Source organism: Xenopus tropicalis, chromosome 5 (genome assembly GCF_000004195.4).
Source record: "Xenopus tropicalis strain Nigerian chromosome 5, UCB_Xtro_10.0, whole genome shotgun sequence".
In the NCBI taxonomy this organism is placed as follows: Eukaryota; Metazoa; Chordata; class Amphibia; order Anura; family Pipidae; genus Xenopus; species Xenopus tropicalis.
In genome coordinates, this window is record NC_030681.2 from 154,415,867 (window position 1) to 154,439,982 (window position 24,116).

Below are 24,116 nucleotides of genomic sequence, written 5' to 3' on the forward strand. Positions count from 1 at the left end.
CTGTAGGAGCTCGACTTTCCTCTCCGCCACACCCAGCTCAGGGATGGAAGTGGTAGGATTAAGTCTCGAAGCCATCTTAGTCGCCGCAATATGGCCGCCCAGACCTGGAAAGATGAATATGACTGATATGGAGTCTCTTGTGGGATGGAAAACAATGTTTTTTTGGCTGTAGCACTGCTAAATGATCCAACCAATCGGTGCTGTACATTAAAACAAACTCCACCCCCCACCCCACCGTGCATCCCTCATTCCTCACCCTTTTGTCCATAAGGCAGCTGAAGACAGAAATGAAAAAACCCTGAGAAATATAAAAAAATGGTGTTAATAATATTATCCAATGAGTACAGTCGGACAGGTGGAGGGGCGGAATAAAGACTCCAGCTGTACTGGGGGTTTAAAAGAAATCAGACAAGGCATCGACGATGGAGCACAATGTTCTCCAATGTTATGCAACATTCAAATGCGAGAAGACAATGTTTTCCCACAATGCAGCATTCTTTCCCAGAATTCCAGCATCAAAACAAAATTGTACATTCGTGTCATGCAAATTGGAGGCAAGATGAAGTCAACATGGTCAAGGTTAGCATTGCATCATTATTGGGGAGCAGCGTTCAGATGTGGGAACCATGGAGCTACCGCCATGTACAGGTTTGGTTTGATGTAGAAGTCCCGTTGTTGTTGTAGTGGCTGCGCTATTAGCTCTATACAAGTAAAGGATCATGATATATTGAATAATGTACCCCCTGTTGTAGAATCTAAGGATAAGTCACCAAGGAGTTCCAGGCCCATATACAGGTCACGGGTCTTCAAGGTGACGTCTAATGATATTTGTTATAATAATTGAGTTTCAGTGAATTGTGTGACACAAATGACATCACTAAGCACGCGCCAAACCCACTTTTTTGGGGCAGTGGGTGGCGAAATTTTTTTCCCCCCTAACATTTAACCCTTCCGAATGCTAATTTATGCAATTAGAATTCGGTTCGGTGCAGAGCAAGGATTCGTCCAAAACCGAATACTTTGAACAAAGGCTGGATTTGGTGCATCCCTACTAAGCCCTGTTTATAAGGATATAATTTACAGGATATTCATGGCTCTTGTGTAACATAATGATATAAAAGTCAATTCTGCTCTGACCTTCCATATAACGATGCATACACCAAATCCCTCATGAAAAGCAAGTCCTACCACCCTCAGCTCTCAGATACAGATCATGTGCTGACTGGCTGTCTCCTCTGACTTACCTGAAATGAATTGAGAAGAGTAGAAATGAAGTCCAAGAACCCCTGCACTCCGCACATTACTGACATTGCCAATTGGAGGACCCAAGTCAAGGCAAAGATAGTTGTCAGGATCAGGAGAGGCTTAAAGATGGCTATCAAGTCCTCTTTATCATCTCCTCCTTCTATAGTCTCTTCTGATCTCTCCTCCATCCTCTCTTTTGCTTGCTCTTCTGCACTCTCTTCTGACCTCTCTTCCAACCTCTCTTTTGCTCGCTCTTCTGACCTCTGTTTTGCACTCTCCTCTGCACTCTCTATTGTACTCCCTTCTGCACTTTCTTCTAACCTCTCTTTTGCACTCCCTTCTCCACCTTCTTCTGATTTCTCTGATTGGGACGGCTTCATCAGTTTCCAGATTCCCACAATTACTACAAAGATGTTCATGAAACTAATGAGCAGAACTGGTGCAGAGAAAGTATTTATCGCCCCATTGTCTACATTCAGAAAGCAAGTGTCTGCATTAATATAAGTGCCTGATGGATGATACAGAGACAAAGTCACAAGAGCAATTATCAGCGGGCAAAGGTAACCAATAGCCAGCATGATGACCACAAGGGCTTTTTTCTGCAACTTCAGAAAACCCAAAACAAGTTGCTGAAACAGAAAAAGTCCTTCGAAGAGCATCCAAAAGGAGGCAGCCGTGTAAAAGAGGTGCTTGAAAAATGCTGCCGCGATGCACAGGTCGGGGGTGGGTGTCGTACTCATGATGCAGGAGGAACCCAAGTAACACAAGTCTGCAATCAGCCAACACAGGGCAATGTTGACCGCAGACAACTGATGGCAAAAGGAGATCAGAGTCTTCACTATAAACTTCCACTCCACTAGGTATATGATAAGGGAAAGGGTAAGACTTGCGATGGACGTTGATCTACTGAAGAGGCTTAGAGATTTCCAGCGACATTCCTCTTGAGCGGTCGGAATAAAGGTGACAAGGGAAAGAGACATTTGGTGTGAGCAACTGCACACGGTCAGGTTGTCTTTGTTGTAGGTGACACATTCCTCGGCAGACCAACCTCCATTTCCATCAAATAGATTGTAGTCCCATAAAACACACCGCGACAGGTCTACTTTAGTCTTATTTGAGTCGCTGGCTCGCTCAAAAATCACATCTATGCCATCCTGGTTTATATTAAAGACGTTCATTAAGATAAGGTCTTTGATGGCATGGTCAGACCCCTTTAAGCTGTCCCCATAATTATTAGCCAGTAGTTTACTTAGTTTATTGATTGCCAGGCTGGCCATGGTGAGGTTGCCTGTCTGAGTAAGCTCTTGAAGAGCGGTGCTCTTGAAGAACATCTGCACCCTAGGGTTAACGTTCAAGGTACTGTAAGAGGCCAACGTAGAGGATTCTAGAACAAGGACGTTGAGCTCAATGTTAGGTGCAATGATCTGTAGATCCTTGGTCTGCGGCTCCAGGACCTTCAGCATGTTCTCCAATGACTGTGTAAATTTGGAACCTATGGCCGGATCTTCATAATGGATATTGTACCACAGGTTTGGCATCTCGTATTCCAAGATCTGACTGCACACAGCAATAAAGTCCTGTGAAGAAAGAATAATATATCATGCCGTATGCAAACTCACGTCTGAGCTCTACTGCAACATGAGCTGCGGCTATAAACTCATGAAAGCAACTTTTCTGTAGGGGGCAGATTTACTAAAACTAGCATTTTTCTGGGCTTTAAACTTGCATAAAATCGACTTGGTATTTTTCTCGAAAAAAAACATGATCATTCTTGCATTTATTTAATGTCAAGATAATATTGGTAGGGTTGAATGAAAATATCAAGTTTATTGTCCGAAAATCACGCTTTTTGAGCCGAAAGATTCTAGAAATTTGTGAAATTTAAACAGCTGTTCATTTCCATGGATCCTCTTTAATCTTCCCAAACAGGAAGTGCTCCAGCAGCCATTTTAGGAGCATCGGTGCTCATACTTGGAAAACAATAGATGTTGAATGTGTTTAAGTTTCACTTGAAACTGGGTGAAATAGAAAACAATAATGGGATCAACTTCCCCTTGAAAGTGTGTGAAATAGAAAACAATGATGGGATTACCTTCCCCTTAAAAGTGTGTGAAATAGAAAACAATGATGGGATTAACTTCCACTTGAAAGTGTGTTAAAGAGAAAACAATGATGGGAATAACTTCCCCTTGAAAATGTGTTAAATAGAAAACAATGATGGGATTAACTTCCCCTTGAAAATGTGTCAAAGACAGGCTGTCGCTGACTATTCTATTCCTCTACTATTCTAAGCCTCCATAGGACTCAATAAAAGTCCTGGCGTACTTTGTCAGTCTATAAAAGTCCACTACTCTCCACCTCTCCTTAGATCCTACATGACATCGGGCAATGAGATGAGTTTGGTACAAAGAGCTGACGATCGTGAAGCAACTCTAGAACTGATGAGACTGTTCCATCTTTGACACCCTTGCTCATTGTCTCTAAGCTGAGACAGCCATTATAACTGACTATCTAATGGGAAAGAAACCAAGGTGGATTTGGATGGTAGCACCTTACATACAAGGACAAGGAACCCCAAGAAGAAATGAGTGGTTTGCGCTACAGTCAAAGACGAATTGCAGGAAAATACTTACTGACATAATAGCGACGCGGATCACTATATTATTTTCTATGGCAGCGAGAGAGATTGTATATAGGGCCTGTATAGCTGCCGTAACATCCCACGAGGTGCTAACGTACTGGCCCCTTCCCATCGTGTAGTACTTTAAAGTCCCTATCATCAGGGGAATCTCGGTTGCCGGCATCCCTAGTCCGCCCTTCAGCCACTGGGGGAGAGAAAACAATTAGACTGCGAGAAGAGCCGGAACAATTAGGTCTCTTTTACTTTGACCCAGATTTACTCAACAATTGGCCCCTTGTACTCTTGGCCCCTTGTAGTTTCAGGACTAAAGGCGACCATACATGGTAAGATTCTCTCGTTTGGTGACCCGCCCAATGGGTGGGAGATATCGTGCTGGCCCTAGGGCCAAACAATCACATTACAATGAAGAGGGTACAAATAGTTGGACAGAAAAATCATGCCTGCCCTATAGATATTTGCCCAATTTTTGGGCAGGGAAGCCTTTTGGCGGACCCCATACACAGGCAGATAAGCTGCTGAATCGATCTGAAGAACCCAAGTCGGCGGTTTAAATCTGCCCCTGTAAGACCACCTTGTATCAATATCTACATCCTATATCCCAAAACTTTGACCTGATGTTTTATGCCAACCAGTCACATTTCTTGGAGAGCAGGTGGGTAGGGGTAGCCCACCAATAGGAAGGGTTGGTTTTTTTGATCTAAAGCAAGTCATTAAAAAGGGACTTCATACGATTGGCTCACAACCCAACTCCTTTACTGTAGTTTCTTTATAATCAGCCTACCCCATTATTCTTTAGGTCCCTGTCTAGTTTTAGAGCTCATTGAGATCTTCTTCTTGGAGCTGTCTGTCACATTACGCTGAACGAGGAGCCAAAAACCATAACAACCTCTTAAATAACTATACAACATAATCAGTGGAGCTACCCTAAGCTCTCTCACTAGTTCTACCCAAAAGAACCATAACATTCTGCCAATGGGTTCCATTCCCCATCAGTAAGTCAGTAGGACAACTAACTACATATTTACATTTTACTACAATATATTGCACTGCAACAAAGATGGACAGACTGAATAATACATTAGAAAGATGATAAATAAGATTGATAGATTGAAGAGAGAGAGAAAGAAAGAAAGATGATAGATAGATAGATAGACAGATAGATAGATGATAGATAGATGATAGATAGATGACCCACCTTGGCTTGCTCCAGGAGGGACAACACCTTTATATCCTGGCATTTGAAATAGGGGAAAGCCCACCACCCATACAGATTGCAACTCCTGGTTATGGTGCCAGATTTACCTTCTGGGCAGAGGATTTCGGCATCATACCCAGCTTTAGTCTCTTTCCAACTAGGATTAAACACATCTTGAGGGCAATACAAGTCTCCAGCTGAGGAAGAGAGAGCCTTGAGTTAGTGTATATCTACTTATTCCAGATAAAGTGTGTAATGCCCACCTACTTCTAACATGGCATTACCCACCTTGTATGACCACAATGCTGATCTGAGCTTCTGCAACTTGTTCCACGTTCCCCTGGAACCTACAGGTGAAATTGGTGTCGGCCGCGGGGACAGTCGTGATGGACAGTGTGTAGCACAGGTTCCATGTTCCTCTCAACACAACTAATAACAGACATGTTCCATTTTATATTCATAGAATGAAGTGACCACCAGATTATTCATAGCAATGTAATGTACTTATTGATTCTTACCGATTCCCAGGTCACATGATTATAACTAAGATTATGTTCCAATGGTTCCTTGACTTGGTCATTGAGTGGTTCTGAGTTTACTACTAAATGGGTTTATGATGTGACATGACTGAGTCTTTAAGTCTGTTCTACCCAGCGTAGAGTAGGGGATACTTGGGAAAAGGTTCTGTGTTCTGCTCTGTGGGTCCTCTGTTGCTATTTACCTCAGATCCTCTTAATGGGGTTGGTTTTATGGTAGGGCAGGGTCCACGCAAGGTTGCAGACATTTGTAGGACAAAAAGGCTGAGGGGTTGCAGGTTGGACATCCCTGGCTAAATCATTTCTCATCCTTTCAGATTGAGGCCTCATCTACCTGCATCGCTTAGGGCCTCTTCTTCTCTTACCCCAGCCTCACAACTAGATCTAATAAAGTCCACAAAAACCAGAAAACCACCAGTAGGTGCTCCCTAACACGGGTGGGCAGACTTTTTTCGTCCGCGGTCGACTGAGAAACGCGGCTTCATCACGGTCCATCAGAAATCCATGGGGGATCGACTGGTGGACCGCGATCGACGTATTGGCCACCCCTGTCCTAACCATTTACCCATGTAAAATAGGATCTCAAGGTGAGGAGGTCCCCAATCCCACACATGAGGCCAAATCAGGGACGATTTTGTTCTTCCTTTGAGAGTTGGCTCAATGCTTACTTTTGGTTTTCTATTTGTAATTTTCCCTACTGACCTGCTGCTGGTTGAATGGTTTGGTGCGTGACTTTGTATTATTTCCAGATCATGACACTTTAACTCACTGCCAGCCCTGTGACTAAATAACTGACTAAATAAAACAACAGACAGGGTTGGCAGACAGAGAAAGATCACACTTGGCTGGGGGGACACATTCAACCGAGGGTAATTAGAGAGCAAGGCTATGAGAAGTATGAGGAGTAAGCCAAGCAAAACCAGAACTACAGTACTACTTTTTCTTCTTCTTCTTGGTGCCTATTAGGTTTTCTGGTGTTTAGTAGCTGTGACAAGTAGCTGCAACTAAGTAGCTCTGTGTGTCTTTATCCTTAGGCCACAGTGGGCAGAAATAAGGGCAATATCACTGGATATCATATTCCGAATTCTGTTTTAAATACTTTTATCTTTTGCTACTGGCAGGATACAGTGAGCAGCTTGGAGCCCTACTAGGACATAGACATTGAGTTGGTTTAAAATGGTTTCCCTTCGAATACATAAGGGCTGAAAAAGCAGAGGGCAACTTGTCCTTTTCCCTGCAGTCAGTTGTGCCTAATACTCTAACTTGCAGTCCCCTATAGTTGGGCCCCATGCCAAACTGAGTTCTGCTACACCATGCAGGGGAACCAGGGGAACCCTGTAGTGATCCCACCCTACCACCAGGCGGTAGCTATGGGGTTCCTTCAACATCCGGCATCAATCACCGTTGTTCTGTTGCACTAAAACAATTGGGCGCACATGTCACTTGAACACCGGAAATGACACCAGTGAGCACCATAAATGCACCAAGCAGGCTTCAAAAAGATCAGGCACAACAGAGTTGCAACCATTTTGGCACATAGGATGCAACTGCATTAGCATCCACAATGACGCCGGAACAATGGTGCATTGTGGGACAAAAAAACATGGTGATCGTGCTCGAAATTGCACTTTGCACACTTTGCCTTGGTAATGTGCCCCATGGTGCACTGTGGGAATTATATCAACCCAATTGAACAATGTGGGCTAAAATCCATTATTCAGTCCCTACAATACTGCTGTCCGCAGGTTGTATGAGGCTTTTCAACCAAACCTCCGGAGAAATGAAATCTTGGCCTGAGCCTTCAGTGCACATATAGTTCCAGGGACAAATATTCTAGTTTTGGAAACAAGGATTATTTCTTTATGAAGGAAGTTTAAATGGCACCCAAACCCAACGGTTTCCCCCATTAGGGGTGTGGATTACTAGAGCCTACACTAAGGATTCGTCTAGGATTTAGCCTTTTTCATGTGATTGGCCAAATGAAATCCGAATCCTTATAATGACATGCCTTTTTTTTTATTAAATTAGGATTCAAATTTGGTTTGGCAGAGGGGGGTGCGCGATGTGATGGGTCATTGCAATGGCCACTTATGACAAGTGGAGGGGGCAAAGACAAAGAAGGAGGACTATGTTCTGGCCCTGCTGCCTAGGGTGCATGACTTGGGGGGGTGCAGTTACAAGGTGAGCAACTAGTGGGTTGGAGTGTGATTGGCTGGTTGAGGAGGGGGCGTGGCAGCAGCTAGGGCGTAGGGGAGGAGGTGGGGCACGGGCCAATCAGTATTGCCTTGAGACTTATTATTACTAAAATGAATGAAAATTAAGCAACTTCTGAAGCCAATCGTATTAGGCCCCTCCTACATAAGCACAAACAGACCTGAAGACATGGCCCCGGGATCCCATAAGACGGTGTAGTTCTGACCATCGTCCCAAACGCAGCACTCTAAGGTGATGCCCAGAAACCCATTACTCATCAGCGAGGCCCGGGCTGGAATGTTGGTGATGTCCTGCGAGCGAAGGGGAAAGTCCACCGTGTAGTTCACTTGCCAGTAGAGGTTTTTGTAAATGAAGTTGCAAATATACTGACCTGCGGGGCAAGAGACAAGGGGAAGAGGCAGAAATGGTGATATATTTTGTATTTTATAAATACTGAGCTGTTCAGCCGACTCCCTGGGGGGCAGATATTGCTATAAGTTGGATCATACAGGGTGGACATTGTGCTGCTACAGGTCTAATTCCCAGCCTGGGCTTCCTACGTAGGAATGGCCGCCTCAACTTGCCAAGGAGATGCCATTAAACCTGCATAGACGTTCCCCTATACTAGGAACAATTTAACATGACAATTAGTAAATATCTTTAGTATCTCCAGTACCAGAGGCTAGTGTTGAACCAGCGCTAGATCTTTCATTGGCTATCAAAACCAGGATTCATTCCTATGACGATCATTACCTCCCCACATTCTGGTAGAGTCCCTTATAGTAAGAGTTGAGTTGAAGGCAGAGGTTTCGATGCTGATTTTCGCCCCGTTATAAAGCTCCGTCATCAGGATCCAATACTTGTTTTTAATAAACCACCGGACGTTGGTGACCTCTTTGGTGGAATTGAAGAGCAGTTGGACTTGGCTGCCAATACTGATGGTGCTCGATAGTAATGAGATCATTCCAGGATCTGAAACGGAAACAGCACATAGACATTTTAGGGTTTTCCAATCATAGGGAAAGTGCCCTCACTTGAACCCTTAGGTCTGTGCTGGGTCGGCTCTTTGTAATGGAATCACGGGGTAAGAGCCTGGGTCACACATATCTCTGCCCCATGACTCCTCAATCATGAGATGAAAAAAAAATATACAGAGTCGCTATCAGAAATCTCGGGCCCCTTACAACAAAATGGGCCGCTCCCTGCTGCATCCTGCTCCCCCTACATTCTCCAGCTCCCCCTAGCGTCCTCTAGCTCCCCCCCAGCATCATCCTGCTCCCCCTAACATCCTCCAGCTCCCCCCTAGCGTCCTCCAGCTTCCCCTAGCATCCTCCTGCCCCCCATAGCATCCTCCAACTCCCTCCCTAGCATCCTCCAGCTCCCCAAGCATCCTCCAGATCCCCCCAATGTCCTCCTCAGCATCCTTCAGCTCCCTCCCAGCATCCTCCAGCTCCCCCAGCATCCTCCAGCTCCCCCCCAGCATCCTCCAGCTCCCCCCAGCATCCTCCTGCTCCCTCCTAGCATCCTCCTGCTCCCTCACAGCTCCCCCCAAGCATCCTCCAGCTCACCCCAGCATACACCAGCTCCCCCCCAGCATCCTCCTGCTCCCCCCTAGCATCCTCCAACTCCCTCCCTAGCGTCCTCCAGCTCCCCCCTAGCATCCTCCTGCCCCCCCCCCATAGCATCCTCCAACTCCCTCCCTAACATCCTCCAGCTCCCCAAGCATCCTCCAGATCCCCCCAATGTCCTCCTCAGCATCCGTCAGCTCCCTACCAGCGTCCTCCAGCTCCGCCAGCATCCTCCAGCTCCCCCCAGCATCCTCCAGCTCCCCCAGCATCCTCCTGCTCCCTCCTAGCATCCTCCAGCTCCCCCCCAGCGTCCTCCAGCTCCCCCCAGCATCCTCCAGCTCCCCGCCAGCATCCTCCCCAACATCCTCCAGCTCCCTCCCAGTTTCACAACAAACTGTTTCACAGCTGGGCCCCCTTTAAAGTGAAGGATCGTCTGCGCCCAGGTAAACAGTCCCCCCTGATGGCGGCCCTGATAATATATCATCAATGTATCGTCACCCTTCCATATTCACGTATGCTTACTTGTTGGTGGAGATTCACAGTAAGCGGCAGTTGACGCCCATTGAGCGCACAGGCAGTAAGGACTGAGAACCCAAATGGGGCCGCACAGTAGGTTTTCTGTACACTTAGGGACGTTCAACACGAAGCCGGGCCGGCACATACAGCGCAGATCCAGGAGCCCCCGGGTGCATTCTTGTAAGAAACACATGGGGTTAAAATCATATTGATAAAGGTTTATATTGCATAAACAGCTCATTTGTAAAACCTGCTTCATCTAAATAAACCATTTTCATATAAATATACTTGTTTAGCAGTATGTGCCATTGGGTAATCCTAAATAGGAAACTGCCATTTTATGTACTAAGGGCCGCCCCCTGGGATCATAGGAGTCACAGTGCACACAAACAAGCCAAGGCACACATACATGCTAGGCCCCATCAGCCAATGAATGGGCAGAGTTCTGCCTTTTGCTCCCACACTACTTCCTGTTACAGTTAGAGCTGCATCACTTCCTGTCAGCAGATCTCTGAGGGAGCACACAGCCCATCACTAAATGGCGGCTCAAGGGAAAGGATGTAAAAGGGCAAAATTTACTGATATATATATTCCAGTTTGGGGAGATTCTTTAATAGGCCCCTTAACATAATATAAACTGTCTGTTGGTTATGTATTCATTCTGGGGGTGGAGTTTCCCTTTAAATGGAAAAATAATAGAAGTGGGGGGCTGATGGGTAAGGATCTCTACTAACATTGATTCATACATTGGGTACAAGTCCCACTGAGCCACACTGGGCCCCTACACTGCATGTTATCACCTCTGGGTGCTTCTGCTCGATGCAATCTGATTGGCCCAGATACCGTACCCCCCCGGGATGTGTGGAACCCACCGGTGGTAACTGTCGTGTTGATAATCTGAATTTCCGGCCCGGCGCTGGGAAAGGTGAAGTTCCCCAGAAAGTCTCTCACAACCTGCGCGGTGACTGCATTAATGTCCTGGGGGGTGAACTGCACGTAGAAAGCCAAGGGCCCCTGACCTGAAATACAGAAGAAATAGCAGCAGAGAAACTACATGGAGACCCCAATATCTGCAATATCACCCCAATATCTGCAGGCAGCCCCGGGCAGCACATCATACCCCTTACCCCCACACACCCTTCACTAAGGATTTCCCCTGTGCTGGATCAGCACAGCTTCTTCCCTTATCCCCCTTTAATGGTAAATCTACCCCCAATAAGCACATCTTCCTATTGGATCTGTACACTGACCAATCCCTGCACAGGATACTGCTCCCCAACATACTCAATATACTTACCGACCAGTCTCTTCACCCGACTTCCACCCTTTCCACCCGTCATTTCCTGCTGAACCAACATGAAGCTTTTAATACCGTTTCTTGCAATGTTTATTGTACTTTGAAAGTAAATGTCATTGGGTGGTTCCATTACATTAAAGGGGTGGTTACCTTTAAATATGTTATAGAATGGCCAATTCTAAGCAACTTTTCAATTGGTCTTCATTATTTATTGTTTTATTGTTTCTGAATTATTTGCCTTCTTCTTCTGACTCTTTCCAGCTTTCAAATTGGGGTCACTGACCAAAGGCTCAACCAAAGGCTAGGGTCTGGGCTCAACCAAAGCCTAGGGGCTGGGCTCAACCAAAGGCTAGGGTCCGGGCTCAGCCAAAGGCTAGGGGCTGGGCTCAACCAAAGGCTTGTGTCCGGGCTCAACCAAAGGCTAGGTCCGGGCTCAGCCAAAGGCTAGGGTCCGGGCTCAGCCAAAGGCTAGGGTACGGGCTCAGCCAAAGGCTAGGGTACGGGCTCAGCCAAAGGCTAGGGTCCGGGCTCAGCCAAAGGCTAGGGTCCGGGCTCAACCAAAGGCTAGGGGGTCCGGGCTCAACCAAAGGCTAGGGTCCGGGCTCAACCAAAGGCTAGGGTCCGGGCTCAACCAAAGGCTAGGGGCTGGGCTCAACCAAAGGCTAGGGTCTGGGCTCAACCAAAGGCTAGGGTGTGGACTCAACCAAAGGCTAGGGGCTGGGCTCAACCAAAGGCTAGGGTCTGGGCTCATCCAAAGGCTAGGGTGTGGACTCAACCAAAGGCTAGGGGCTGGGCTCAACCAAAGGCTAGGGTCTGGGCTCAACCAAAGGCTAGAGTCTGGGCTCAACCAAAGGCTAGGGTCTGGGCTCAACCAAAGGCTAGGGTCTGGGCTCAACCAAAGGCTAGGGTCTGGGCTCAACCAAAGGCTAGGGTCTAGGCTCAACCAAAGCCTAGGGTCTGGGCTCAACCAAAGCCTAGGGTCTGGGCTCAACCAAAGGCTAGGGTCTGGGCTCAACCAAATGCTAGGGTCTGGGCTAAACCACAGGCTAGGGTCTGGGCTCATCCAAAGGCTAGGGTGTGGACTCAACCAAAGGCTAGGGGCTGGGCTCAACCAAAGGCTAGGGTCTGGGCTCATCCAAAGGCTAGGGTCTGGGCTCAACCAAAGGCTAGGGTCCGGGCTCAACCAAAGGCTAGGGGCTGGGCTCAACCAAAGGCTAGGATCTGGGCTCAACCAAAGGCTAGGGTCTGGGCTCAACCAAAGGCTAGGGTCCGGGCTCAACCAAAGGCTAGGGTCCGGGCTCAACCAAAGGCTAGGGTCCGGGCTCAACCAAAGGCTAGGGGCTGGGCTCAACCAAAGGCTAGGATCTGGGCTCAACCAAAGGCTAGGGTGTGGACTCAACCAAAGGCTAGGGGCTGGGCTCAACCAAAGGCTAGGGTCTGGGCTCATCCAAAGGCTAGGGTGTGGATTCAACCAAAGGCTAGGGGCTGGGCTCAACCAAAGGCTAGGGTCTGGGCTCAACCAAAGGCTAGAGTCTGGGCTCAACCAAAGGCTAGGGTCTGGGCTCAACCAAAGGCTAGGGTCTGGGCTCAACCAAAGGCTAGGGTCTGGGCTCAACCAAAGGCTAGGGTCTGGGCTCAACCAAAGGCTATGGTCTGGGCTCAACCAAAGCCTAGGGTCTGGGCTCAACCAAAGGCTAGGGTCTGGGCTCAACCAAAGGCTATGGTCTGGGCTCAACCAAAGCCTAGGGTCTGGGCTCAACCAAAGCCTAGGGTCTGGGCTCAACCAAAGGCTAGGGTCTGGGCTCAACCAAATGCTAGGGTCTGGGCTAAACCACAGGCTAGGGTCTGGGCTCATCCAAAGGCTAGGGTGTGGACTCAACCAAAGGCTAGGGGCTGGGCTCAACCAAAGGCTAGGGTCTGGGCTCATCCAAAGGCTAGGGTGTGGACTCAACCAAAGGCTAGGGGCTGGGCTCAAGCAAAGGCTAGGGTCTGGGCTCAACCAAAGGGTCCAAGAAGTGACATTTGTTGCTGAATATCAGTAACCCTATATTTTTGTTTTTTTTTGCTAAAATGTATTTAAAATTCCATAACTTCATATCACTGTACCAAACTCCTTTCAGCAGATGTCCATATGTACTCTACATGTACATGTTCCCTTATGAACAGATTCCCAAGTGGGTCTCATTATCTATACAGGGCTGCTGTGCATGACGGGCTCCTCTCCTGATCTCCTATTGTGCCTCGGCATTGGACTTAGCATTTCTATGGATAAATAACCCATAAAGTCAAATAAGGACACAAAATCACTAACATGGACGCTGCTCTGAATGAAATATAAGGGGGGAACTGATCCTGCAGCCGCCCTGTATTTACATCTGCTTTGACTAACAAGTTATTGGCGCTGCCGCTCACATCCGACAGAATGTTTGGATAAGATAATCCGCCGAGAGCAGAGAGAGAGTTGCAAATACATCTACTTTCCTTTCCTTCACTGACTCCCCTAAAAGAGTAGGAAATTAAAGTGGAGGCTGAATTGATTGGCTTAACACATTCATTGTATCTCCAACCTTCATCTGAGAAGAACCGGAAACCATTGGGGGTAACTACAGTTCATTGGGGGTAACTACAGTTCATTGGGGGTGACTACAGTTCATTGGGGGTGACTACAGTTCATTGGGGGTAACTACATTTCATTGGGGTAACTACAGTTCATTGGGGGTAACTACAGTTCATTGGGGTAACTACAGTTCATTGGGGGTGACTACAGTTCATTGGGGGTGACTACAGTTCATTGGGGGTAACTACAGTTCATTGGGGGTAACTACAGTTCATTGGGGGTAACTACAGTTCATTGGGGGTAACTACAGTTCATTGGGGGTGACTACAGTTCATTGGGGTAACTACAGTTCATTGGGGGTGACTACAGTTCATTGGGGGTGACTACAGTTCATTGGGGGTAACTACAGTTCATTGGGGGTGACTACAGTTCATTGGGGTGACTACAGTTCATTGGGGGTAACTACAGTTCATTGGGGGTAACTACAGTTCATTGGGGGTGACTACAGTTCATTGGGGTAACTACAGTTCATTGGGGGTGACTACAGTTCATTGGGGGTGACTACAGTTCATTGGGGGTAACTACAGTTGCCCCCATCTCTTCTTATGGAGTTGTTTTACTCTACCTGATGCCCCCAAACTTACCTCAATGGCCAATGCTCTTTACAGCTCAGAGTACAATGACCAATGAAGGGCTTTGGGCTACACCGGTCCGGTAGTTCTGATCTTCTACTATTGTGCTACTTCAGTTTGGGCGGTGAAAATGATTGGTTAATTTACACATTTACAACCAAGCCTGTAAACCATCAGGGTTTGATCATGAGTCTTTCCCATAATCTTCAGGTCTAAGGGACAGTATTTAAGGTTGTGAAGATCAGGGTCCCCTGCAGTGCAATGAGCTGTAACAGGGATATTTCTACCATAGGTATCTCAGTGGGTCATGCAGAAACCTCACTACTAGGGTAAAAGAACTAATGCATTCTTAGTAACCAAAGTACATGTAGAGGTATGGGATCTATTATCCAGACCTGACAATTTGCAGATATATTGACTTGGGGCCCCTTAGAGCTTTAGCAAAACAAATAGGTTTGTTATACCACCAGCATGGCTTTATGGAGCATTGATGCCATCAAGTAACCGGTCAGAAAATAAGAACTGTTTGCTTAACTAGGGCATCATGGGAAATGGCGTTCCTGCATATTTAAGATTCCGGATAATGGGTTTCTAGATAACAGATCCCATGCCAATATTTTTTTAGACCATCCTTTTCTGACCTTGGTCACCACGTAAACTATCTTCTCCCCCCATCCCACCTCATATACCCATAATCCTATTCTCCAGTGAGTCCTCTCACTGTAAAGCTTTAATAAATATTTGTTAACAAACAATGATTTATATATAAATGACATTAGTATGTAAAGACAATATTATACTCACTGGATATCTGGGGGAGGCCCCTTGCACCCACAGAGAAGAGTCAAAAATAAGACATGCCAAGCTGAGAGCTAGTGGAACCAAATCCATAACAGTTGAGTGCAAGGCAGAAAGTCCCTGAGTTGGTGGAATTATGGGAGAGAACGTTGCATGGGTGGGGTATACGTAAGATGGACACAGAAGGGATTGATCTAAGAAAGTAATGATGACTGTCCAACTTATAAAGAGTCTCTGTGACGAGCTTCAGATGGTTGGGTGAGATGGAGAATAGATATGGAGAGGACAGCAGACAAATGTAGGATTGGTGGGGAAGCAGCTGAGATAACATGAAAGAGAAGAGTAAACAAGATGGGTGGGTGAAACGGAATATGAACATGAAAGATGGATGGACGATGATGAGAATGGAAGAGAAAAACAAGAGACGTGGATGACATGGAGGATGATCAGAGATGAGGATGACTATGGGGATTGTGTAAGAGAATTGGTTGCAGATATGGAAGATGATCACTGAGAATATACAAGAGACAATCAGAGTGGGTGGTAGAGATGGAGGAGGACTATGGAGGGTGTGAGGAGGAGAGAGAGCAGAATGGGTGGAAAAGACAAAAATATGGCCATAGAGAATATGTAGGAGGAAAGAAGTCAGAAGAAGACTATGAAGAGTGTCCAAGAGAAGGGCAAGGAGATACCACCAGGGCTCTCTTCATCCGCAGTAGCAGTGAGCTCTCCTGCAGTCTCAATATAATGATCTCAGGGTTGGTCTCAGGCTCAGTGTTTGCCCATATGGCTGGGTGCCAGTTTCCCCTGGGTGTTGCCACAGGCTCCAGCAAATGTATATTACACTGTGCCCTGCCGATACCCAGGCGTATTCTAGGGTGTGTTTGTACTGATTGTGTAAACGGAGCTTGTATGAAAAGGATGTTGTGAGCTTTGCAGAGGCAAATCCCAATATTTCCATTGGTTTCCCCACACTGGGCCATCAGCTGTCGCTGGGAGTCGCTGGGAGTTGTAGTTTGTGCCCATAATTGCTAAATAAAAAGCCACACAGATTGAGAGGAACCTATGATCTCCATGCTGGGGACACCATGCCCCACAATCCATCACTCTCACAGAACAAGGGAAAGGAGGGGCTTATGGTCCCTGTGAGTCAGAGGCAGACTATCATGGGCTCCTTTCCATCTTAAGACCCCTCTATGGTTTTAAGAAACTGCTGAAGGGCCAGTTATTCTGTTAGGGTGTAGTAGCTACACAAGTGCGCAGGAACCAACGCTCCAACTAACTAGGGTTGCCCCATTCTAAAATATTTTTACCAGCTGGTGGGGGGGGGGAAACACAAAAGGGAGTGGGGATGTAAAAGGGTTGGGGTAGTGATGTTAAAGGGGCAGGGTGGGGATGTAAAAGGGGCAGGGTGGGATGAAACAGGGGCAGGGTGGGATGAAACAGGGGCGGGGTGGGATGAAACAGGGGCGGGGTGGGATGAAACAGGGGCGGGGTGGGATGTAAAAGTTTGCCCATAGCCTGTACAGAGAGATACAGAGAGATACCATAAAACTATGGCACATAGGGATTCCCCTGTACTAAGCACAATTCAGCAGGAACAGCCCCCTAAGTTTGCTCATAGCCTGTACAGAGAGATACCATAAAACTATGGCAGCATAGGGATTCCCCTGTACTAAGTACAATTCAGCAGGAACAGCCCCTAAGTTTGCTCATAGCCTGTACAGAGAGATACCATAAAACTATGGCAGCATAGGGATTCCCCTGTACTAAGCACAATTCAGCAGGAACAGCCCCTAAGTTTGCTCATAGCCTGTACAGAGAGATACCATAAAACTATGGCACATAGGGATTCCCCTGTACTAGGCACAATTCAGCAGGAACAGCCCCCTAAGTTTGCTCATAGCCTGTACAGAGAGATACCATAAAACTATGGCACATAGGGATTCCCCTGTACTAAGCACAATTCAGCAGGAACAGCCCCTAAGTTTGCTCATAGCCTGTACAGAGAGATAGGGATTCCCCTGTACTAAGCACAATTCAGCAGGAACAGCCCCCTAAGTTTGCTCATAGCCTGTACAGAGAGATACCATAAAACTATGGCACATAGGGATTCCCCTGTACTAAGCACAATTCAGCAGGAACAGCCCCCTAAGTTTGCTCATAGCCTGTACAGAGAGATACCACAAAACTATGGCACATAGGGATTCCCCTGTACTAAGCACAATTCAGCAGGAACAGCCCTCTAAGTTTGCTCATAGCCTGTACAGAGAGATACCATAAAACTATGGCACATAGGGATTCCCCTGTACTAAGCACAATTCAGCAGGAACAGCCCCCTAAGTTTGCTCATAGCCTGTACAGAGAGATACCATAAAACTATGGCACATAGGGATTCCCCTGTACTAAGCACAATTCAGCAGGAACAGCCCCCTAAGTTTGCTCATAGCCTGTACAGAGAGATACCATAAAACTATGGCACATAGGGATTCCCCTGTACTAAGCACAATTCAGCAGGAACAGCCCCCTAAGTTTGCCCATAGCCTGTACAGAGAGATACCATAAAACTATGGCAGCATAGGGATTCCCCTGTACTAAGCACAATTCAGCAGGAACAGCCCTCTAAGTTTGCTCATAGCCTGTACAGAGAGATAGGGATTCCCCTGTACTAAGCACAATTCAGCAGGAACAGCCCCCTAAGTTTGCTCATAGCCTGTACAGAGAGATACCATAAAACTATGGCACATAGGGATTCCCCTGTACTAAGCACAATTCAGCAGGAACAGCCCCCCTAAGTTTGCCCATAGCCTGTACAGAGAGATACCATAAAACTATGGCACATAGGGATTCCCCTGTACTAAGCACAATTCAGCAGGAACAGCCCCCTAAGTTTGCCCATAGCCTGTACAGAGAGATACCATAAAACTATGGCAGCATAGGGATTCCCCTGTACTAAGCACAATTCAGCAGGAACAGCCCCTAAGTTTGCTCATAGCCTGTACAGAGAGATAGGGATTCCCCTGTACTAAGCACAATTCAGCAGGAACAGCCCCCTAAGTTTGCTCATAGCCTGTACAGAGAGATACCATAAAACTATGGCACATAGGGATTCCCCTGTACTAAGCACAATTCAGCAGGAACAGCCCTCTAAGTTTGCTCATAGCCTGTACAGAGAGATACCATAAAACTATGGCACATAGGGATTCCCCTGTACTAAGCACAATTCAGCAGGAACAGCCCCCTAAGTTTGCTCATAGCCTGTACAGAGAGATACCATAAAACTATGGCACATAGGGATTCCCCTGTACTAAGCACAATTCAGCAGGAACAGCCCCCTAAGTTTGCTCATAGCCTGTACAGAGAGATACCATAAAACTATGGCACATAGGGATTCCCCTGTACTAAGCACAATTCAGCAGGAACAGCCCCCTAAGTTTGCCCATAGCCTGTACAGAGAGATACCATAAAACTATGGCAGCATAGGGATTCCCCTGTACTAAGCACAATTCAGCAGGAACAGCCCTCTAAGTTTGCTCATAGCCTGTACAGAGAGATAGGGATTCCCCTGTACTAAGCACAATTCAGCAGGAACAGCCCCCTAAGTTTGCTCATAGCCTGTACAGAGAGATACCATAAAACTATGTCACATAGGGATTCCCCTGTACTAAGCACAATTCAGCAGGAACAGCCCCCTAAGTTTGCCCATAGCCTGTACAGAGAGATACCATAAAACTATGGCAGCATAGGGATTCCCCTGTACTAAGCACAATTCAGCAGGAACAGCCCTCTAAGTTTGCTCATAGCCTGTACAGAGAGATAGGGATTCCCCTGTACTAAGCACAATTCAGCAGGAACAGCCCCCTAAGTTTGCTCATAGCCTGTACAGAGAGATACCATAAAACTATGGCACATAGGGATTCCCCTGTACTAAGCACAATTCAGCAGGAACAGCCCCCTAAGTTTGCCCATAGCCTGTACAGAGAGATACCATAAAACTATGGCACATAGGGATTCCCCTGTACTAAGCACAATTCAGCAGGAACAGCCCCCTAAGTTTGCCCATAGCCTGTACAGAGAGATACCATAAAACTATGGCAGCATAGGGATTCCCCTGTACTAAGCACAATTCAGCAGGAACAGCCCCTAAGTTTGCTCATAGCCTGTACAGAGAGATAGGGATTCCCCTGTACTAAGCACAATTCAGCAGGAACAGCCCCCTAAGTTTGCTCATAGCCTGTACAGAGAGATACCATAAAACTATGGCACATAGGGATTCCCCTGTACTAAGCACAATTCAGCAGGAACAGCCCTCTAAGTTTGCTCATAGCCTGTACAGAGAGATACCATAAAACTATGGCACATAGGGATTCCCCTGTACTAAGCACAATTCAGCAGGAACAGCCCCCTAAGTTTGCTCATAGCCTGTACAGAGAGATACCATAAAACTATGGCACATAGGGATTCCCCTGTACTAAGCACAATTCAGCAGGAACAGCCCCCTAAGTTTGCTCATAGCCTGTACAGAGAGATACCACAAAACTATGGCACATAGGGATTCCCCTGTACTAAGCACAATTCATTAGGAACAGCCCTCTAAGTTTGCTCATAGCCTGTACAGAGAGATACCATAAAACTATGGCACATAGGGATTCCCCTGTACTAAGCACAATTCAGCAGGAACAGCCCCCTAAGTTTGCTCATAGCCTGTACAGAGAGATACCATAAAACTATGGCACATAGGGATTCCCCTGTACTAAGCACAATTCAGCAGGAACAGCCCCCTAAGTTTGCCCATAGCCTGTACAGAGAGATACCATAAAACTATGGCAGCATAGGGATTCCCCTGTACTAAGCACAATTCAGCAGGAACAGCCCTCTAAGTTTGCTCATAGCCTGTACAGAGAGATAGGGATTCCCCTGTACTAAGCACAATTCAGCAGGAACAGCCCCCTAAGTTTGCTCATAGCCTGTACAGAGAGATACCATAAAACTATGGCACATAGGGATTCCCCTGTACTAAGCACAATTCAGCAGGAACAGCCCCCTAAGTTTGCCCATAGCCTGTACAGAGAGATACCATAAAACTATGGCAGCATAGGGATTCCCCTGTACTAAGCACAATTCAGCAGGAACAGCCCTCTAAGTTTGCTCATAGCCTGTACAGAGAGATAGGGATTCCCCTGTACTAAGCACAATTCAGCAGGAACAGCCCCCTAAGTTTGCTCATAGCCTGTACAGAGAGATACCATAAAACTATGGCACATAGGGATTCCCCTGTACTAAGCACAATTCAGCAGGAACAGCCCCCTAAGTTTGCCCATAGCCTGTACAGAGAGATACTATAAAACTATGGCACATAGGGATTCCCCTGTGGTATTAATGAATATTTACCAACAACGCAGCCCCCCCCCCCATACAGTGCATTGGGTTTAGTACATGTGACTAAGGGGCCGCGGGACGGTCTGACCCAGGGAGAATGCGGAACAGCAGATAAAACAGACACAAAGCCAAATGCCTCCGTTATCCATTGTTTTTCATTCCCCTTTATTTCTAGTTATACCGGCCCGAGCCCCCGGCAAGTTCAGTCTCTGCTTAGAACCATCCACGGGAAAGGGAGGAACCAAAACAAAAGAGGGGAGATTACGGCACAAAGACATTGGGCTCCAGTCCCTTCTACTTACAGAGAGAGTGATATTTGCAATTGGTCTTCATTTTTTTATAATTGGTAGTTTTTAGTTATGTTACTTTTTGTTCTGTGGCCAAACGGAAGCCAAACGGGACCAATTCGCTCGTCACTGGTCTGTGGGGCGACCGGATCACTTGGAAATGCAGGGACAGGTCTAATAAATACACGTTACAGGGCAAATAACCGGCAGTCAGTTCAGCCCCGCCGGCTGCATTTCTGCCCTGAATTTGCCAGCGATCTGGTCGCCCTGTAGTCATTGGTCGGGGTCCGGAAGCCCCTCGAAGCTATGAAGGAAGGATTAGTGATGAGCGAATCTGCCCCTTTCGCTTTGCCAAAAAAATTGTGAAACTGCTGAAAAATTTGAGAAACGACCAAAAATTAGCGAAATGCGACTAATGCACGATTTTTTTTAGGCGACCGCAGCTTTTTCCTCACTCAGCAAAGTTTAGAATTTTTGAAAAAATTCACCAACGGCAAAATGCAGAATTTGGCAGCAAATCCATCCCTGGGGCAAAAATTCCCTCATTTCTACAAATCAGAACAGAGAAATTTAGGGGCACATTTACTAATAGGGATGCGCAGAACCCCGGATTTTTAACCCTTCCCAATCCTAATTAGCATATGCTAATGTATGCTAATTAGGATTCAGTTCGGGATTCGGCAGGATGCGTCAGGGAGGGTTCGGGCGAACCCAAAAAAGTGGTTTTGTTGCATCCCTATTTACTAAGCAATTTCGATAAAAAGTCGATTTTTTTTTTACTTCTAGATATTTTTGAGATTTACAAATGGCTTTTCACCAGTACTCGCTTTTTCCACTATTGTTTCTTGAAAAATGTGAGTTTTTAGAATATACCTGCCATCATTTGTGATTTATTAACGTTTAGTTAACTTTTTTTCTGGCAAAAAACATTCAGCAGGTTTGATCTGTCGAGTACCATTGTGCCCTATGGAGGCTTAGAGTAGTAGAGGAATAGAATAGTCAGCAACAGACACATTTTCAAGGGGAAGTTAACCCCCTCATTGTTTTCCATTTCACCCAGTTTCAAGGAGAAGTTATTCCCTTTATTGTTTTCTGTTTCACCCAGTTTCAAGGAGAAGTTAATCCCCTCATTGTTTTCTGTTTCACCCAGTATCAAGGAGAAGTTAATCCCCTCATTGTTTTCTGTTTCACCCAGTTTCAAGGAGAAGTTAATCCCCTCATTGTTTTCTATTTCACCCAGTTTCAAGGAGAAGTTAATCCCCTCATTGTTTTCTGTTTCACCCAGTTTCAAGGAGAAGTTAATCCCCTCATTGTTTTCTATTTCACCCAGTTTCAAGGAGAAGTTAATCCCCTCATTGTTTTATATTTCACCAGGTTTCAAGGAGAAGTTAATCCCATCATTGTTTTCTATTTCACCCAGTTTCAATGAGAAGTTAATCCCCTCATTGTTTTATATTTCACCCAGTTTCAAGGAGAAGTTAATCCCCTCATTGTTTTCCATTTCACCCAGTTTCAAGGAGAAGTTAATCCCCTCATTGTTTTCTATTTCACCCAGTTTCAAGGAGAAGTTAATCCCCTCATTGTTTTCTATTTCACCCAGTTTCAAGGAGAAGTTAATCCCCTCATTGTTTTATATTTCACCAGGTTTCAAGGAGAAGTTAATCCCATCATTGTTTTCTATTTCACCCAGTTTCAATGAGAAGTTAATCCCCTCATTGTTTTATATTTCACCCAGTTTCAAGGAGAAGTTAATCCCCTCATTGTTTTCCATTTCACCCAGTTTCAAGGGGAAGCTAATCCCCTCATTGTTTTCTATTTCACCCAGTTTCAAGGAGAAGTTAATCCCCTCATTGTTTTCTGTTTCACCCAGTTTCAAGGAGAAGTTAATCCCCTCATTGTTTTATATTTCACCCAGTTTCAAGGGGAAGTTAACCCCCTCATTGTTTTCCATTTCACCCAGTTTCAAGGAGAAGTTAATCCCCTCATTGTTTTCTATTTCACCCAGTTTCAAGGAGAAGTTAATCCCCTCATTGTTTTCCATTTCACCCAGTTTCAAGGAGAAGTTAATCCCCTCATTGTTTTCTGTTTCACCCAGTTTCAAGGAGAAGTTAATCCCCTCATTGTTTTCTATTTCACCCAGTTTCAAGGAGAAGTTAATCCCCTCATTGTTTTCTGTTTCACCCAGTTTCAAGGAGAAGTTAATCCCCTCATTGTTTTATATTTCACCCAGTTTCAAGGGGAAGTTAACCCCCTCATTGTTTTCCATTTCACCCAGTTTCAAGGAGAAGTTAATCCCCTCATTGTTTTCTATTTCACCCAGTTTCAAGGAGAAGTTAATCCCCTCATTGTTTTCTGTTTCACCCAGTTTCAAGGAGAAGTTAATCCCCTCATTGTTTTCTATTTCACCCAGTTTCAAGGATAAGTTAACCCCCTCATTGTTTTCTATTTCACCCAGTTTCAAGGGGAAGTTAACCCCCTCATTGTTTTACATTTCACCCAGTTTCAAGGAGAAGTTAATCCCCTCATTGTTTTCTATTTCACCCAGTTTCAAGGAGAAGTTAATCCCCTCATTGTTTTCTGTTTCACCCAGCTTCAAGGGGAAGTTAATCCCCTCATTGTTTTCTGTTTCACCCAGTATCAAGGAGAAGTTAATCCCCTCATTGTTTTCTATTTCACTTAGTTTCAAGGAGAAGTTAATCCCCTCATTGTTTTCCATTTCACCCAGTTTCAAGGAGAAGTTAATCCCCTCATTGTTTTATATTTCACTCAGTTTCAAGAAGAAGTTAATCCCCTCATTGTTTTCTGTTCCACCCAGTTTCAGGGGGAAGTTAATCCCATCATTGTTTTCTATTTCACCCAGTTTCAAGGAGAAGTTAATCCCCTCATTGGTTTCCATTTCACCCAGTTTCAAGGAGAAATTAATCCCTTCATTGTTTTATATTTCACCCAGTTTCAAGTGAAACTTAAACACATTATTGCTTTCCAAGAATGAGCGCCAAAGGGCATTAGGCATTACAAGTCCATGGAACAGGCCGGGGGTCAAACCAAGAGATCTGATCAATGTTGGACTGGCCCAGCAGGATACCAGGAAATGTCCCAGTGGGCCCAGGTGTAATAAGTACGGATAAGTGAGCCTCTGGGGGCTCAACAGGGAAATGCACTGCCCATACACCCTGCAGACAAGGGGTTGAACCCTGACACTCTCACAGAGTTCATGTCATTGAAGGAAATTAGTAATTTATCAACACAGGGCAAATGTGCTGCTGGGCAGT

General features: G+C 45.9%; 1 protein-coding gene across 1 annotated transcript; it reads right to left on the reverse strand.

Moving 5' to 3' along the window:
* Positions 1-1,211: 1,211 nt before the first annotated feature.
* adgrf3 (adhesion G protein-coupled receptor F3) lies at positions 1,212-11,234 on the reverse strand. The gene is made up of 9 exons (XM_031902767.1): positions 11,192-11,234; positions 10,743-10,913; positions 9,901-10,071; positions 8,564-8,782; positions 7,992-8,201; positions 5,370-5,510; positions 5,189-5,278; positions 3,985-4,070; positions 1,212-2,822 (listed from the first exon to the last, which is right to left on the reverse strand). The coding sequence occupies exons 1-9, from the start codon at positions 11,232-11,234 to the stop codon at positions 1,212-1,214; spliced, it is 2,742 nt and encodes a 913-aa protein (XP_031758627.1).
* Between the last annotated feature and the right edge of the window lie 12,882 nt (positions 11,235-24,116).